The sequence below is a fragment of the Colletotrichum tamarilloi genome (genome assembly GCF_030869305.1).
Source record: "Colletotrichum tamarilloi strain Tom-12 chromosome Unknown Scaffold_69.1, whole genome shotgun sequence".
NCBI lineage: Eukaryota > Fungi > Ascomycota > Sordariomycetes > Glomerellales > Glomerellaceae > Colletotrichum > Colletotrichum tamarilloi.
Genome location: NW_026849451.1, coordinates 48,566 through 66,805, shown reverse-complemented (window position 1 = coordinate 66,805; position 18,240 = coordinate 48,566). Strand labels below are relative to the sequence as shown.

The window sequence follows — 18,240 nt, the reverse complement described above, 5'->3', positions numbered from 1 at the left end:
GGACGTTGAAGCTCGGCTTGTGTTTGCGTTGTCTGGCGACTATATCCGTCCAGACACTGGCGACCTTGTCGTAGATGAGGAACGGAGATGAAGACAACCAGGAGGAGGAGGAGGAGGAGGAGGAAGAAACGAAACAACGTGGGTACGTATCTTTTGAAACGGCACGTATCGTTGAGCTGAGTACGTACTCCTTGCTTAGCCACGGGCTCAGGCTAACTTGCGCCAATCAAAAACTCAGGAAAGTATCTCAAAATGGTCAGTGCTCCTCCAGCCACACTCTACAAGCTGCACTAGCCACAAATGGAAAATCAGCGAGATTCGCGAGTTGCAAGGTGCCATTGGACATGAACAGAACATCCATCACCCGTCACCCATAAACACATCCATTATGCAGCCTGCAGCCTGCAGCCTGCTAAATCCAACAAGCGCCGGGACGCTCTCACATTGACGGAACTTGGGTGCGCTGCGGCTATGCTCGTGGTGCCTTGCGTTAGCCAAGGGGGCTGAGTCCCCCCCCCCCCCCCCAGCTTATGGCGTCTGTTCAAGGTGACTTTGGTGGTGCAGTGCACTATGCACTACGCAGCTCGCAGGCTCTCTCCTCCTCTTCAGGAATAGAAACGGCCCAGCCCACTAATTGGTCTTTGCTTGTTTCCCGTCTACATGCAAGACGGTAGACCGGCATCATGCTGGAAGACGCGGCCTCCAGCTGTGTCATCTCCGGTGAAGAACGCCGGTCTATCGCCGTCTCCCCCCTCGCCGAACGGGGGCTGGAACCGCTGGACAGAAGCATCACCAAAGCTTGACACGACACTTGCTTCACTGTCTCTTTCTCTCTCATCTTCGGTGTCCTGAAAAGGTAGCCTTCCTTCACAACATCTCCACCAGCAATCACCTGCTTCCATTCTCACCTGTCCGAAACTCAAATCCCCAACTCACTTTCTTACCTTCTACTCAGCTCACCCGCCCGTTGAACCTCAAACCTCGCGTCCTCCTCCGTCTTACACATGCTAGAAGGCTGAAGTGAAGGTCGCCATTTCCACGCAGTCAGACTGTCAACTTTTTAAGGGTATTACTAAATGTGACCCTCCTCCCCCCTCCCCTCACTCGCGTTCTCGGCCCCGGCAGGCCCAGCATAATTCGCAGGATGGCAAACTTTGGGAACCAGGAACAGTTGACTCTCGTAATCAATTCCTCCATTTTACCTTTTATCTCTCACTCTCTCTCTCTCTCTCAGCCTCTGTGTGTCCCTCAGATAACCGCTTCCGCTCATGATCGGACGGAATCTCGTGTATTCGGCACGTCTTTGCGCAGTCAGCATCAGTGGCCAGAACTCCCTCAATTCAGGTCCAACCCTGTTGCTTAATGGCAATGTCAATGAGGCCTCTCCATCTTCACCTTCATAATCCGCATCCACTTCCTGCGATGCTGTTCAATTTCCATGTTTCAACGCCTCCCACTTACCCCGGTTTTCTTTCTTGTCACTGCCACCTTTATGCCATTGAGACGTACGTGGCGTACGCGGCAGCAACCCTTCAGCCGCTTGAGGACTGCTGTCAACGTCAACCACCAACACCAACACCAAACCCCAAAGGCACGATGTTACCGTTGCTCTGAGCTCTATCAAACGAGAGCAACAGAATGTCAGGTACCGTGTACAAATGGCCCCGCGAGAACAAAGCACCCTATACCGCCTCACAAACCCCCAACACTCAGTTCACCACGACTCCAACAGAAACAGAGCAGCAAGAACTTTCGTAGCGGTGGCAGCAAAAGTCGACGAAAATAATCTCCAACGAAACACGCGTGCAAGCTCATCTGACCTATCTGACCAAAAAGTTTCATACACAGGTAGGCCTGAGACCGAGGCAACAGAAGAAGGATTCAAACAGAAAAAGACAACCAGTTGAGCAGAGCTTCCAAGCTTACCCACCAGCTCTAACACAGCGAGCGTCCTCCACCACCACACGGGCCCAATTCCCCCTTCTAGCTTGACACCTCCGTCCGACATCGACTCTCGGGCTTTCGCCCTCTGCTCCATCTCCCGACGGCGGCAGGGGCTCCAGAGATCCATCTGCATTGTTCCTCCCATCTTGCGCAGAGACGAGGCACCTACCAACCCAGGTGACTAATAGTAAATATCATGAAGCGCCCCCAAAACAGGCTGATCGCGAAGAGAAAGGGGAAACCCCTGAGACCGTAATCAGAACTCTCACTCGAAAGGAGCTTCCAGGATTGGTCTCGGCCATCATCGGCCAACCTTATGATAAGCAGCACATGCCCCAAAGAAGAAGAATAGCGTCAACTTTGCTCAAAACTTATCCTTGACACAAGCTCGCCACATGATGGACAACTGCCAAGCTACATGGGAGGTCGCCTCCCCAATCCGACGGACTCGTCGAACCGATCGGTGTCTCTGTCGTTCAAATCGTCTTGAGCTGAACTGATTGCTTGTACGAGCGAGTCAGCCGAGGTCCTGTTCAGTCCTTAGTCCCGCGTCCTCGGTCATGAGCTTGTACACGGCCGTGTAAGTCGTGTTCACCCTCGTTGCAATGATGCCAAATGCCTGCTTCATCCTCATAGGATAATAAGATTCATGACATACGAATGAGATCTCAAGGGACACCCCAGACTATCATTCATCCACTTCCATGTGCGACTTGACCAACCCGTCAGCGAAAGCATGCCCAAATCCTTCCACTGTCGATCTCTCAGTGCCTTCCGGCTCCCGCACCTCCGAGCGCATCCGTCCTCCTGCCCCTTCACCTCCGCCCCGCTCCCACACGGAAGTCCGGCGGTCGCCATGTGTACAACCCGTCCACTAGTCCTCCCTCTGGACAAACCTCACAAAGGCGCATTTGACGTTCATCCACACTGCACGCTTGAACTGTGTCGTATTTCATCCAGCTAGGCTCACATGTACACGCGACACCGACTCAGCACGTACTACTGTCTAGCCCCCACGTAACTATGAACAAGCCGCTTTTCCCGAATGAGTTTCCCACGCCAAGCGGCAATCTCACGACCGCCCCCGCGGAAGCGCGTAAAAGCAATTTGAACCAAGTGGTATCTCGCCAGGCTTCCGCGGTAAAGGGCGGTTATCGAGTGCGTGTGTGTGTGCAGTGCGCCCGCCGCGTTGGGGGTTTCGTACGGCACGATCGAACCGCCCGAGAGAGGGTCAGGTAAGCTGCCCACTCGCGGGAGGGGACAGTTGTATCCCAGTGCAGGGCTGACGGGATGGACACCGAAAATCGACGCAGTCAGACGGCGCAGCAGTAGCATTGAATTTGATAGGGTGTGTATAGTGTCACCCTACGTACATGTACGGTGACGGGGACGCGCCTGGTTGAGCAATCAGATCGTCAGGTGGAGTTGTCTTTGCAATCGCGAGTTCTTGTCATCGACCACGGGTTCATCGCTGGGTACCAGCAACGGTGATATCGAGAGTATTGAGGCAGTCACACTTACGATTGCAGGAAGCCATGATGAAAATCGGTCATGTTTGCTGTCTGCATTCGACAGGGGGCAATGTTGTCTCTTGGACAACATGGTACTTCATTTGGGTTGCTAATATCAACGGGGTGAAACCTCTCATTCCTCTCTGTTGCGGGAATGCATACACTCTCATCTGAAGCACAAGCTTGCCCGAAAACGCTCCAGCCCGGGTGGAAACCACATCGGCTACGAAATAATGGAGTTAAGAGATGATGTCTCAGGGCGCAGATTATCTCGACTATGAATAGATCCCAACTGGCGAGGTTATAGATTGTCGTCCTGCCGACAAAACCAAAGGTGCTGTAGATCTCCTTTCCTTGCGCCTTATTCATGACGTCCGTTTTGTAAAGCTATAGAGGGTCATGTCCCACAATCCCGGTTCATCTTGGCTGGGAGCATTGTCAAATGATGCAATATCGATGAATCGACAAACAAGTTTGCTGGACCTGCAGTGCCCCCCTGCTGCTCTTCACGCAGTATATGCAACCTTCTTCGTGGCCAACCCGGGTTCTGCTGTATTCTCTATCAAGATCAAACCTGTGGCTGAAGAACTTGCTGCAAAGAGGTACACATCCAGATGTTTGGTGATGGGAACATCGAAGCCAAAAGCAGACATATTGATTAATCATGTGCCTACGCAACAATGGCCAGTTTCTCCTATCTAAGTCCCCCTAGAGGTTCACGAGACTGAAAATTTGCTTCCTCACGTATATTCGGCATCTTTCCATGATCAGATGGCAATTTACTTCTAGTACGTCTGTCATGCTCGAGCGTTCCATGGACAGTCACACATCTATTATGAATATATCCATTTAGCAGCCAACCATTCCCGCCGAAATTTCGTGAAAACCACCCCATACTGCCTTTATTCTGGCGCTTAAGTGGCAATCTCGGTCGGCAAATCATCACTAATACCTATGAAAGATCCTCGTAGCCCGTTATGCTCGGCAGCATTTCAACCATGGACTTGCTGTAGATGGCTTGCGTCGATGACACAGCAGGGCGATGGATTTCGAAAATGACACAGATACCTCTCATAAATAACAGTATCACTACCATTGAACATACAAAAATAGGGTCTCTATGACGTTTTCATACTAATCAACTCATCACTTGTCAGCAGGTCTCTCGCAAGTTGCAACCCAACCACCCACATTCGGAATCGTGATGTCCAACTCAACCAACTCAACCGGTGTAACTTGTGGGCCTAGTTCCCAATCAGTCAAGTCCTTGGGGCACTAGGTAGCATAAAGGATGTTCAAGCGGTTGGTAACCCAGCGGTGGTGATTCTCGATATGTATGCTGCAGAGTTGTATCCAAAACTTACTAGGTAACCTAAGAGCACCGCGGCCGCATCACGACGGTTGATAGAGACACATCCTTGACGAAGGCCGCAACTTCAAGTCTAACCGCTTCTTCCGGACGGCTAAAGAAGCCGGGGGTCTGGCTATGTGTTGGTGATGTGGGTGAAGGCAGTAGTTGGAAGTCTTCCTCAGCAACCAACAGTCACACTTGCCATGATACGACCGTGTTCACTTTGACCTCAAGCATCCCCCTCGTCTGACCAACTTGAATCATGTGAGGTATTTCTTGTCGCTCGTAATCAGTTCTATCTTGTAAGTCATGCGTCTCTGTCATAACTTGCCCCCAACGCCAACGTAGTCCATCATCAAGCAAGCCAAGCCAACAAGACCTCAAACACACCCCATCCAACATCTCCCACGCCAACTCTCCCCCGTCCAAATCACACCTTCCAAGCAGTCCTCCTCAACCAGTCCCCAACAACCCTCATGACCTTCACCGCCTTCGCATTCCCATCCCTCACACTCACCGGATCCGATACCGCGGCCCCCATCTCGTGAAAATCAAACGCGTGAATCACATCAGGCACAAGCAGCCACTTCACACTGCCCCTCCCATCCTTCACCTCCCACCCGAACCTCTCGTCCCCCTCCTCAACCAGCTCCTGCGTCTTGGCCACCTCGCTCCGCCCGACCACTCCCGAACTAGGCTTTCCCTTCCCGCCGAGCTTGCACGCCAGCTCCCACGCCTCGTAGGCGAGGTAATCCAGCTCCGCGGCCACGACGCACACGTTATCCGGGAAATCGGTCCTCTCGGCGTACAGAGGCGAGATGCGCGTGTCGCGGAGGTTCGTGCCGTAGGGGATGTAGCTCCAGTCAAACACCTCTGCGAAATCCAGCACAAAGTCCTTCTTCTGGCCGCGGATGCCGGGTAACTTCCCAACCTTGTACGGCCTGCGATCCCTCTTCGACGCCGTCGGCGTAACGAAATCGGTAGGCGGGTAAATTGGCACAATCGCCTTCGGCGCAGCCGTCCTGTGCTCTTTAATGCTCTTCATCTGCGAGAGACACAGCGTAAGGTTCCCTCCCGCGCTGAAGCCGCCCATGGCGATGCGCGACTTGTCAATGGGGAGGGACTCGTCGTCGACGATGGCGAGGTAGAGGGCCTCCAAGTCGTGGAGGGCGTGCGGCCAGGGGGCCCAAGGGGCTTTCCAGTAGTGCAGGGCGACGACGAGGCAGTTGTTGAGGTCGGCGAAGGTGCGGTTCCATTCTTCGTCGTCGTCGGGGACGCCGATGGAGAAGCCGCCTCCGTGGATTGTGAAGAGGGTCGGGAGGGTTTGCGGGGAGGTTTGGTCGTAGTCGGAGGGAAAGAAGATGCTGCGTATTGGTTAGCAGTGTTTTCGTTTTCACAAAAGGGAAACACCATACCGAACTGGCAATGCCTTCCTACAGTCATACTGCTTGATGAGATCGGGCCGTATGGCGGGTGGCCAAAAGTACGACTTCCACGCCTCGAAGCCAGCTTTTTGAAAGTACCAATGCTGCAGTGTCGAAATCTTGGTGCCGTACACGATGCGGTTGAGCATCGAAGGCGCCTGCTGGTAAACCGGCTTACCGGACTCTGCGTTCCCTGCGACACCCATATCTGCCATGTCTCGGAAAAAAGTCTTTCACACTCTTGCGACAAAGGGTGATGTCGGCGTTATATGATCACCGCCAATGCCCGCTCAAACTCGCAGAACGGAAAAGCCTGGCAGTCTTTTCGCCGGTGACGACGATGGCCCAGGTACGGATTCGGAGAGGTCGATGGTCCCGAGACGACCAAAAAGAAAAGAATCTGCCAGAACACCGGAGCGCATTAGCCGCGACGTGTCTTCTCTCACAAACAGACGAACGACTTCAGGCTGGGACGAGACGGTAATCGGCAGAGGGAGTCAGCGGCAGAGAGCGACAGGAGCCACAGAGAGGCGTCATCGTGCGTTTTGACGTGACTTGGAGGCAGAGAGAGAAGGAGAAGGAGGCCTACTCGGCGTGCCGGACTCTCGGTTTCACGAGGCAGAATGGTGTAGCCTGATGTATGAGCTTGCTTGCGTCCGGGAATCGCAAAGACGCCGAGGACCCGGACATACGATGGCCACAGGAAGGAAGAGGAGCACGGGCGGTGATGACGGTCAAGTCAAGAGAAACACACACGGCTGGACTTACATGACGACAGATGGTGGCGTAGATGAATCGGCACGAATGAAAAGATGCAGAGCCCGACAGGTCCAATGGTATAATTCAGCACCGTAGTCAGCCAGCTCGAGGATTCTTCACGAATTCATCTACCTTCCTCAACACCAGCTCCCTCCAACTCAACGTCATGCACCGCAGTCCTCAGAAAGCACCACCCATTCCTTCTCCCACCAAGAAACAACGAGAGGGGCTGGAGTGAGAGGGTCCAGGGGTGCAGGGAACGTTGGCCACACGTTCATGCTAAGCTTGCCCGGCACGTCAAACAGCTAGGTTTTGGAGGGGCTCAGGGCTCAGGCACATGGCCCTGCGCATTGTCGGACGGGATGCATGTTGCCTGTGCTTGACTCCAGTGCGTGTTTCTAGTTTTGGCTGGTGTTGCTGGTCGAGACATCGACGGGGGTCGAGGTTCCCCTCCCTCCAACAATAACACCTTAATATTATCACCTCTTATCGTTATCGCCTCCGGTACAAGACAAGGAAAGGTAAGGTAAGGAAAGGTAGTTGGGGTATTGGCCCCAAGCTCCTCAGAAAGCATGAAAGTCCCTGGCCCCGTCCCATCCGTCAGGCAGCCGAATCAGTCAGCTCAGATGGCTGGTCTGACTCATTGTAAAGGTAGGCGGTGGTGACTCTCGTCTCGTCCAGAAGCGGACAATTTTTGCTTTTCACAGGTCTCATTCAGTCATTGAACAAAAAGTGATCTCGGCATGGCGCCCCGAAATGCGGCCGGAGCTCCGGTGGGATGGCCGGACTTGGGACCGCGAACACAACAAGCCAAACATATGCCTGAGCTGGAATGCTCACATAATGGCTTACAGCGTCTCGTGATCTTTGCTGATTTTCCCATAATGATAGAAAACTTGAAGCGGTGGCAACTGGAGACTAGAGGAAGAGAAAAGACGACCTCACAGCTAGACAAAATATTCGTGCGTGTTCTCCATTCAATCATACTTTACAGATGCAGCGTAAACCAAACACGTAATTGTACAAAACGGTGACTCCTGACCGTCTACGCATCGCATTAAGCCATGGGCGCGTCTATTCGTCTCAGAGGCTTGTCGGCTTCTGCACCACAACCTCTTCATCGTCATCCGGATCTTCGATGCTCGTCCGCCGAGCAGCCTCGACGGCCGCCTGGATCGGCTTCTCGTCGTCTCCCGTCGCCGTCTCTTCCGATGGCCCCTTCTCACCATCGTCCTTGCCATCCTTCTTACCTGCAAACGGCCACAGACCGCTAAAGGCTTTGCCTCCTGAAGCACCCTGCGGCGGGTGTACCGCGAGAGGCTTTAGAATCACCTTCTCGTTGGGATCCGTACCCGGCGCTGGCTCCACCTCGGGCATGGCAAAATCACCAAACTCCTCATCGTCGTCTTCCTCGTCCGAATCATCTTGTCCGTCAAATCGTGGCCGCCCCTGACGTCCCACCCCTCGCCACCACGACCCACTTCCAGGTTGACCCCAGGCACCTGCAACAGCTGCCGCTGCCCCTGGACCATGACGGTCTTCGTCGTCCTCGTCGCTCGAATTTTCTTCGTCGTCTTCGTCATCGGCAAACGGGTTCTCTAGCCGCTCGCCCTCACCAGACTCGCCCTTGTCGTCGTCGTCGTCGTCTTCTTGAGAAGCAGCGGCCTGGTTCTTCTGGTGCATAGCCAAACGAGCTGCAAGCTGCAACCGCGCTCTAGAAGGAGGGTTGTTCAATGGCGGCGGCGGCGGCGGAGGCGGAGGGATCGATGGCGGGTTGAGAGACGATGAGGTGTTGTTCAATGGATCGGTATAAGCCCGGAACTAGTAAATGCGTGTTAGTCTGGTGAGATTCATTCCGACATTGGCGCACGATTGTAAGAAAGATCCCGGAGGCAAGTTTCGTCATTGTCGTTTTGCTGTTAAAGATGACCCGGCTCGCAAGTGGTTGAAGTGGATAAGAAAAGTCCAAAGTTGTCTGGTATCCCAAGGAATCGACGCCGGCACGAACAAGGATGTGTAATCCTACACTACTCGCCGCCACAAGATATGTCATGAATACGCCCAACACCACCCTCTCCTATATACCCGAGCCCTCTCTACCCTTCTCCCAGGCTCTCGTCATCGATATGTCTATCCGCTCTCCTTCTAAGCCATGACATGAAATTGAGGGAAGGCCGAATCATGTGCATTTCCTCATCAGACTCAAGATCTCCGAACTCATTGCCCCGTACCCCCTTATCGTCCCAAGATACAAGGTTCGGCGAATCGTTGCTTTCGTCCTCTACATCTATCCTACGTCCAAAGTCATCGCCGGCGCCGTCGGTGTGATCCTCTTGGGATATTCGACTGTCATGGAGTCCTCCGTCCTCGTATGCGCACTACGCATCCTTTTCCCGGTCTTTTTCCTCGTCCTCGTCGGGGTTATTGTCGTCGATAAGAGATTGCGTCCAAGGGTCCAATGCAGGTGGTTCCATCTCACGGAGCTCTGAGAGCATATCACTCACCTCATTGTTGACATCGTCTTCGTTCTCTTCTTCCCCCTCGTCCTCCTCATCACTGGAGCTGCCGAAGCCAGACATGAGAGTGCCTGAGCTGATGGCGAATGGCCCAATACCGTTACCGCTGCTTTCTTGAAGGTCTGCGTTACCGTTGAGTCCAGCATCAGCGAGCGCGTTGGAGCCAGTATTGCTCTGGGAGTTGGAAAAGGACGATCCCAGGCCAGAGAGACCGACTGCTGCCAGCCCGTTGCCAGACATGCCGGCCCGGTTACCCATAGCCACCTCGGGACGGACTCCGCCGAGAATGGCGTTGTCTCGCTCGCGAGTTTCGGCGAGGGCGCCTTCCACATAGCTGATCCATCGCGGGTCCATAACCCGTTCAAGAACAGTCTCAGACAAGAGTTCGGGAGGGTGACGTTCCGTAAACTTCACCACCTCTTCAGCGATGAGAGTGAGATGTCCCATGTAACCCATGCGAGTCTTCATCCTGGCCTGTGACTCGTCACTAGCGAGTTGGCCCTTGATGATAGCCGTCGTGATATCCGCAGCCTCAAACAGTGAAACTGCCAAGGTCGGGTTGTAGCCTCTGTCCATAGGCCCGTTAAAAACCTGCTGAACGATATCATATACCACGTTATGGAGAAAGTTGTTCCACGGGTAAGCAAAGAAGAAGGACTAAACTCTGATTAGCTTGGATTGATGACGCATCATCACGAGGAACTCACCAGAATCGTGGGCACAACACGGTATTCGACAAATTGCACCTTGAGGTAGTCGCCGACAACAGGCTTAACGCTGTTCGGGTCAGGCCGATCGGGAACAGCAGGCGGTAGGTCTCCAGCCTCCCTTGTCGCATCGTCGTCAGTTCCTGGAGCCGCGGGGGCTTCTGGCACCTCGGGAACTGGAGGGGCCATGGGAACCTCCGGAGCTGGCTCAACTTCGGATTCGGTCTCCTTGGAAGTATCGTCCTTGTCCGCAGTCGCATCAGGATCAGTGGTGGATTTGGAAAACAGAGGGGCTGGCATGTCTTCGGGGTGCTGGGGAGGTTCAGGCACTGCCGGCGCGGTCTCTGCTGGCTCGGTTTTCGCCTCAGAATCGGTGACGCTAGGCGTATAGACAACAGAAGAGTCGGACTCGTCACCCTTCTGATTGTCCTCGGGAACAACCGTTTGATCAGCCTTCTCCTCAAGCGAAAGTTCCTCTACCTTGTTAATGGTAGCATCATCCGAGGTCTTGTCAGCCAGGTCGTCTGCGCCGGAAGTCTTCTCAGTTTTCTCAGATTTGGATTCTTTCGCAGCCGGCTCTTCACTCTTGGCGTCAACGGTATCCGGCTTCGCCTCCAATTCGGACTTGGCTTCGGAAACCGCTGCTGCTGCAGCAGTCTCATCGATGGAAGCAGTCTTTGGCTTGTTCGGCGAAAGGGGAGCGACCACCAGATCGGGGTCATCAAATCGTTGTTCCTTGATTTTGTCATCTGCGACGTTGAGTCTGGGCGAGCTGAGCGGCTCGTCCACAAAGTCGTCTTCGTCTCTGTCCAGGAAGGACGAGGCTGGTGCAGCGACAGGAATCTCTTCTTCGGCTTTTACGAACTCGTGGGACGTGTCCTCGTTCATTTCGCGGCTGGGCTCAACCTCTTCGAATCCGTCATCGTCTGAGATATTGGTTACCTCTAAACGACGTCCCTCCTCGGGAGAAGAACGACCGATGCGCATCGTCAAGTCATCCGTAGATGATGGCGGTTCTTCTCCACGGTTTGGGGTAAGCTTACCCTCCGTTCTTAAGCGCTGACGCTCAGCATCTCGAGCTGCAATCACGTCCTCGGAACCAACTTCATTGAGTAGGCCCATGTTACTGCAGTGAAGCAGTTCGGCCATCAACTCGCACGTCTTGAATCGGTCGAAGCCAAGAGGCTCTATCTTTTCGCCAAAGGTCGATTCCAACGGTCCCTTCTGCACCGGGATGTTCATAATCAGGTTGACGAAATCGGGAATGTGTTGCGCAAACAAGCGGAGGAGGGTTCCTAGATAGATGGGGTCTCGGCTCGAGGGAACAGAGTTGGCTTCGGTGCCAACGTCTGGATCATAGTCCGAGTTATTCTTCCTGATGACTTCGATAATGATGCCGACACCCACGGTCAGCGGGTTTCCACCTCCTAACATGTACTTGATCAGCTGTTCCACACAGGGTTGCGACACCAGCTGGCGGGTGAGTTCGTTCGGGCCGATGCATTGCTGCTCGTTTTGCGATGCATTGGCCGAAATGGTAATGATGGCCTTGATGAAGTCGCCTGCAGCTGTCTGAACAACCCAGCTGTGCTCCGGGCTGAGGCAGGATAGCAGCGTCGGCACAACGTCTTGGCCGTATAGCCACTGCAAAAAGGATACAATTAGCTCTCAACCTTGTTCGGCGGGGATGGGGGAAGGGGGGATTGCTGGGCTGCACGCACCTCTACAACACCCTGGCCGCCCTCTGTGCGGTCTAGGGCAATGATCTTGAGAAGCAGATCCATAATCATAGGGCACTCAACATGACGGAGCAAGTCGGGCACGGCCTCGGGGAGAGATTTGAGAAGGATAACCATCTCCTCCGTCTTCTTGTCGAACAAAGCCTCGTTGACTTTCGTAAAGTAACTGGCTTGCAGGGGGTCAAGAGGCGTCGGGCGCTTCAGAAACTGCCAAAATTCCCGCACCAGGTCTTGGTTTTCCATCATGGCCTCGTAAATGGACCACGTGTCGGATGACAAGACTTCGGCAGCAACGTAGGCATAGCGATTGCGCTTCTTCTCCTGCTCTTCCTCCTCGTTGTCGGTATCGGTAGCTCGGGATGAGGCGCGAGGTCTTGAAAAGGGAAGGAGGCGACCCTTGCCCTTGATCTCCTCGGCGGGTTCATCTGGTTCTGGGGTGGCGACGGGCTCTAACTTGGGTGCGACGACATATTCGAGCAGAGTCTTGAGCACATTGTCCTCGCGGAGGTATTCGATTAGCTTCGTATTGTGCTGCTTGAGCTCTTGAATCAGGTCGCTTTCGTCGAGGAGGTCTTCGACGGTAAATTCGGGCTTTTCGAGGATAGTATCGATGGTGGATATGTTGGCGTATCCGCCAAATCTCCAGAACATGGTGGCGGTATTTGTGGGTTGTCTATGTCACGGCGCCGGACGAGTCGCGGCGACGATGGACAAAGAGCGATAAAACAATCAACTGGGCAGCAATCCGATGATTGAGCATGCGAAATTAGTATGTCTTAATGGGATAGACAAAGGGCGTGTATCGGCCGCAGAAATCGAATCGTAGCGAGAGTAATAAAAGGCCAATCGTTTTCTCTATACCTTAGGTTCAACGCATGCGAAGGACGGGTTTGGGGGTATCGGTCGCTTGAATGACTTGGCGGCTGAGCGAGGAGGAAGTGTCAGCAAAGAGATTGTCTAGAAGGCTTTTGCTGACAAGCGAAGGCAGAGCAGGAAAAGCAGGGCTTGATGGTGGTGGTGGTGGTGGTGAGGTCTGCAGATGTTGTCGCCGGCGGAGTGGAGGGGCCGGCGCATCGGGCCCAGAAAAGAGGAGCTGATTGATAATAGAGGGGGAGGGAAGAGATGAGGGAAAATTGACGATCCAGTCTCGAAGGAGAGGGGAAAACCCAGCCGCGAAACGATGGACGACAGAGGGGATTTCGAGTCAATCCAGCTCGCAACGCGCGTACTCTTTCCAGGCAAGCGGAGAGCAACAGGAAGCACCACGAATGAAGCAAAGCAGTAGGGAGCAGCGAGCCCAGGCAGTGAGGCAACGAGTTCGGGGGGGGGAGGAGGAGTAGGACAGTAGCCAGAGGACCAGGGTACGTACAAAAGCGGGAAAAGGTACGGTGATTGCTGTTGTACAGAGGGCGCGTTGGCGCTCTAAGCCTCGTGTGCAAGGAGAATTAGCGATGGAAAGGATGGGCTGAAGCCGGAGCCTGTCGTCGGTTGTCGGATAGATATGTATCGGACGCTTCGAATGTGGTCGCGTGGGTTCTGTCCTCCGTACGTCTCGCTGTCTTTCTCTCTCCTTGTCGGTGTTGGGGGAGAGGAGGGGTGGTGTGTGTGTGTGTGTGTGTGTGGGTGTGTGTGGGTGTGGATTCGTGGATGCGTGGTGGTTTTTGGACTCGGGAAGAAAGAATGGCTGTGGTGAGGGTGAGATGGGCCACCGGACGTCGTCGAGATTGGATTGCGCAGCGGTGGGTTTGAGGTACGATTACCTTAGGTAAGGTAAAGGTGCTCTTTTGGCCCAATGGAATCGCTGGCTTTCTACGCAGTAGGGATTTAAGAGTCGGAGGGTCGGTCGTCGGAGTTCCCAGGTTGGCACTTTGGCTTGGCCGCAGTGGGAGGAAGAGGAAGAGGTCGGGTGGCAGAGGTGGGATGGACAGCGGGTGTGCCCTGCTGAAAGAAAGGACGGCCCTTGTTACTCTTGTCCCAGTCGGCACGTCAGGTACTAAGGTAAGGTGAGGTAGGTAGGTATTCGTACTTGCAGGAGCACCAAGTCTGGCAGCGGTTGATTTGCTGCTGACGTGCGGCTGCGGCTGCGGCTGCGGATGTTTGGCTCTGTTTGTGTGCGTGCGCGCGCACCCTCGGAGCTCTCTGGGGTCGAAGAAGCTGACGGAAACACTGAACAGTGGACATTGAACGAATGTCACGGGGTACCTTGCGTATACCTCTCATTCCGTGTGGTTCAGGGGAGAAAGGATGGTGCGGTCGGGTACTTTCTTTCCGTTACTTACCTACCAAAACAGCAGTTAAGGTACAAGTTTGAAGTAAGTACGGGTGCGCTGCGGTAAAATGCAGTGGAAAAAATGATCAAGTATTCCGTTGCTTCGTATGACATTCACCGTCATGAACCTCACCCATTCATTATTGTCCAAACATCGTCATGCCTCCAGATTGGGCCCAGATTGGGTTGCCTTGCTTCCCGCTTGCTACCAAACGTGCTGCCGACCGGCTGCTGTCTCTCGGAACCCAAGAGGCGAAGCAGAAGCAGAAGCAGAGCAGAGCAGGGTATGGAGTGCATTCGTTCATGTCTGATGAGGTCAGTCCGGTCAGACATGCACCTACAATCAACGCTCTTATCTGCATCCTCGCCCGTTCCATTTTGATAGGAAAAGATTCTAAATGCTGGGCTGTGGTGTTCATCTTCCCCAATCAAGTTGGTGATGGATTCCTCTTAGGACTCTCTGTTCAGTCAAGCCCCGGCACGGGTACTTGCGCAATGCGAGACAAGGAAACTCGCTAAGCTAAAGGCGAGCAAATACTCAAAGCGATTGTGGCGCCGCCTCATTCAGGTTCCGGGGCCTATTCTGAAAAAGACCGAGGCATGAACTGAACTGACTGCTTTATTCCGATCGCAGATATCAGCGACATGGTTGGGCAATGGTCAGACTGTCCTCGGTGCTCCCAAAGAAATCTCCAAGGCAGCAGCAGCATGAGCAAGAGAGTCTGTACAACATCGCCGAGGTCCTCGACAACGCCCAGCCCTACAGGACCACGAGGGCCATCTCGAATTGTGGCCTTCTTCCGACTCCGTTCCATTATTAACTTGCGTGCTTTGCCCACAGTGGGATTGGATTTTCGCCTAATCCAGCCCAAGGACGTGGACGGTGGAGAGGAGCCGTGAGGGCAAGGCAAGGGTCCTCCCATTACCCGCAACTCTGTCTATTCGCGGACCGTGGGCGTCCAGGCCAGGCCTGAGATGCCCCTCCATTGCCCTCTGCTCCGTAACCGTACGGGCTCAGCCTGGCTGAAGTATGAGGGGGAAAACTGGAGCATGAGATGCATATGTGCATGTGTGAATGTGATTGTGTCACAGTGTGACTCAATTGGTGATTCGACAGCCCCTCCTTGCCCTCATACCCTCAAACACCTAACAGTACTGCGTAGCGACTCTTCTCTTTTCTCTTGTTTCGTTTCTGTGTGTGTTGGGTTTCTGTGTGCTAGGCCAGGGTTCTTGTTGAATCGAATCGTGCCGAAACACACCCAAGGTAGAGTCCCTAGTCCTTTAGTGTAAGACTGAAGATGATCTCCGATAAGGAATTGCCTGCTTCCATGAAATGGGATCTGCCCCAGATGCCAATTTGTTTACAGTAGTTGCTGATAGCAGGCCAAGTCTCGTGCCCCTCATTCTCCCGTGCGGTACTTATCGGAGGTTCCTCGGTTGCGAAATTTGCACTGCTGCCCCGCTACACTTCTTGGATGTGCATCTGGCCGTTTGTACCGGGTACAAGTCTACTAACAGCGTCAAGTCTTACCTACATTACTTTTGCTCCAAGCACATCAGATCCATCATTTTCTTATGAGAAAAAGGGGATCAAGGGATGGAGGAAAAAGAAATTTGTAGGATTTCTTCTTCGTGTCACTGCTCGTTTGCCGGCTGGTGTAGATTTCGTCGACAGTCAGGGGCTGGCCTTGTTCATCTCATGTCTGCTCATCCCCTCCTGTACGGAGTACCATTCTGTCCATTCTGTCATGTGTACCGTTACGTTACCCAAATAGCATGTGACCTCTTTCCACACCCCAATACCTACACACACCCAAGAATGCGACTATGCTCGCATTCCATCTACATTATTTCCGTACAGTTAGCCCCAACGGGATCAAGACTTCTCGCTCTCCCGCATCACTCCAGAATGCTGCGGACGGAATGTATTATCAATCGAGACCAGCATACCTACAAAATGGGCTGGACCTTTCGATCCTGAGCCCGCCGGGCATCATTCTTCTGCAACCCCCCGGCCTGCCACGTTGCCAGCCCTCCCTGCAGAATCCTTCCCACGTTGTCAGCCGATGCTCCCCCCGAGACTTGTTCCCCGAACTTCCCCAACCACCTGGCATTCCCCAACGTAAGTGGTCCAAGCGACCCTTCCATCTAGCCGTTGGAGTGCCGTTGCCGTTTCCTCAACTGGGGCACGTGAGATTGTTACAGAGACGATCGAGTTTCGTGGAGCACAGATCCATACCCGATCTCTGGCAACTGGAGGATCTTAATAGACAACATGAGCTTGTCTGCATAATTTCATGGCCATAGCTATGCCTGGTCATCCCAAGTTCCTGTGAGCCATCAAACAGCTCGCACCAGTACCCCATCGACTGCTGGATAGCGTCAGCGTCAATGCATCGCCACAGCACGTAACGTAATAACAGATCACGTATTATTCCTTCATAATCCATATTATCACCATTCTAAGTTATTTCAACACATTTGATTGAAAACTCAAAAATGTATTGGCATTAGAGAAAACTAGAGGTTAATACACTAACGTCATTCAACACTGAATGGGATTCCCAGCATCATAAGGCAACTAGATAGTCGGGATGCCTGTTCAATGCAGAACACTCAAGTTGTGCATGATATTTCCCGGGTCAAGAAACGTTTTGACGAATGACAGAGAATACTGTTCAGTAGCTGGCTGCCTATTCTATTTCTGTTCAGAGGACGGAGGTCCTTTCTATCACGGACAAGCAATATTCAAGTAAGAAGCCCAAGTATCGGAGAAAAGTCCGCTTCACATCTACTCCGAGTCATTAATGCAAAAAACTGTATAAAGTATTAGACAGGTCAGGCGGAAGCCATGCAAAGTGTGATATACTACAGGACAGACAGCGTAGGCTTGTCAATCAAGTCATTTGCAAGAGACGTGTCTTACTGGCTGTCTGGCTGTCTCTCTACCAATCTAAACCAGAGCCTTCAGCTCTGAGAGACATACCTTGCAGACTTATGTTGAAGCCATTGATCGAATCTCTCATATAATTGAGTTATTAGGACTGCCAAAGCAATCGTCGTGCTTAGGCGGCTTGCATAAGCTTCCAGCTTTCAGCTTTGAAGTAAGCACCGAGACGAAATTGTAATTGGTCAGATTGATACATGTAACTTCGGTACGCTCAAGCTGCTCGAGCAAGCCGTAGTCTACAAGTGCTTCTCGTAGAACTCAATGTTAAAATGCCGACACTGCGGCTGATAATTACTTCACAAGCTAACAAGTGACATTTCGCGTCACATGAGTTCTAAAAGTAAAGAGAGTTGTAAGTGTGCGGGAACCACTGCGTAGCGTTAGCTAGCTCATCAACCGACTGTTTAGTAGTTTGCGGGATGTGACTGAAGGTGATTTTTCCTTCTTATAGCAATTCATTGACCATAAAGAGTTCAACCACTTCATCGCTTGTTTCTGCTTGATTAGCATGTAAGGCTGCTCATGATACCCCCTCGAGGATCCCTCTTGCGAACTAAAAAGCCACGGCGATCCTGCATTATTAAGCTGTTCATCTTGATGCCTTCACTTGCTCTCACCTGTTGGATTTCAAACCATTCAACTACATGTCAGCACCATAGCCAATTTAGGAAACATGCTGCGAGCTGCATGCACGATTCATAAGCCACAAACCAACACTCAACCTACAGACAGCCACCCAACCACCCCAACCATCAACCTTATCTAGTCTAACGCCAAGAGATATTGCAAATCCGTGGGGGATAGGCTCCCTCGCTTTCGCTCGATGCAAATGCGACCGCTACCTTTACCTAGGGACGATTAAGCCAACAGTAAAAGGCTTAGGCTACCGCAGACCAGGAGTTTTAGACAGGGTGGTCATGCATACGTCATTATCCAAGCGTCGATTTGGCGTCCACATCTGCGTCTTTGGTTGCATTTTAGACCACCGCTTCGAAGGAGGGGTCGTTGTCTTCTAAGCAAATCCACTTCTAGTGGAATCTGTGAATGTTAGTAATGGACCGCTTGCCGTT

At 52.9% G+C, this 18,240-nt stretch overlaps 4 protein-coding genes across 4 annotated transcripts; 1 reads left to right on the top strand and 3 right to left on the bottom strand.

Moving 5' to 3' along the window:
• Positions 1 to 656: 656 nt before the first annotated feature.
• Positions 657 to 1,423, bottom strand: CTAM01_11889 (uncharacterized protein; the record flags this gene model as incomplete). Its single annotated transcript, XM_060527898.1, has 2 exons — positions 657 to 776; positions 1,217 to 1,423. Coding segments are annotated over 2 exons (327 nt in total), but the record flags the coding sequence as incomplete, so codon positions are not given.
• Positions 1,424 to 5,236: 3,813 nt separating this feature from the next.
• CTAM01_11888 (alpha/beta hydrolase fold protein) lies at positions 5,237 to 6,436 on the bottom strand (the record flags this gene model as incomplete). Its single annotated transcript, XM_060527897.1, has 2 exons — positions 5,237 to 6,170; positions 6,222 to 6,436. 2 exons carry the CDS (start codon positions 6,434 to 6,436, stop codon positions 5,237 to 5,239), a joined length of 1,149 nt encoding a protein of 382 aa, XP_060377441.1.
• A 1,636-nt stretch (positions 6,437 to 8,072) lies between these two features.
• Positions 8,073 to 12,602, bottom strand: CTAM01_11887 (SIT4 phosphatase-associated protein; the record flags this gene model as incomplete). Its single annotated transcript, XM_060527896.1, has 5 exons — positions 8,073 to 8,810; positions 9,221 to 9,367; positions 9,494 to 10,096; positions 10,213 to 11,856; positions 11,934 to 12,602. The coding sequence occupies 5 exons, from the start codon at positions 12,600 to 12,602 to the stop codon at positions 8,073 to 8,075; spliced, it is 3,801 nt and encodes a 1,266-aa protein (XP_060377440.1).
• Positions 12,603 to 14,379: 1,777 nt separating this feature from the next.
• On the top strand, positions 14,380 to 15,120 carry CTAM01_11886 (uncharacterized protein; the record flags this gene model as incomplete). The annotated part of the gene is made up of 3 exons (XM_060527895.1): positions 14,380 to 14,535; positions 14,689 to 14,704; positions 14,855 to 15,120. The coding sequence occupies 3 exons, from the start codon at positions 14,380 to 14,382 to the stop codon at positions 15,118 to 15,120; spliced, it is 438 nt and encodes a 145-aa protein (XP_060377439.1).
• Positions 15,121 to 18,240: the final 3,120 nt, after the last annotated feature.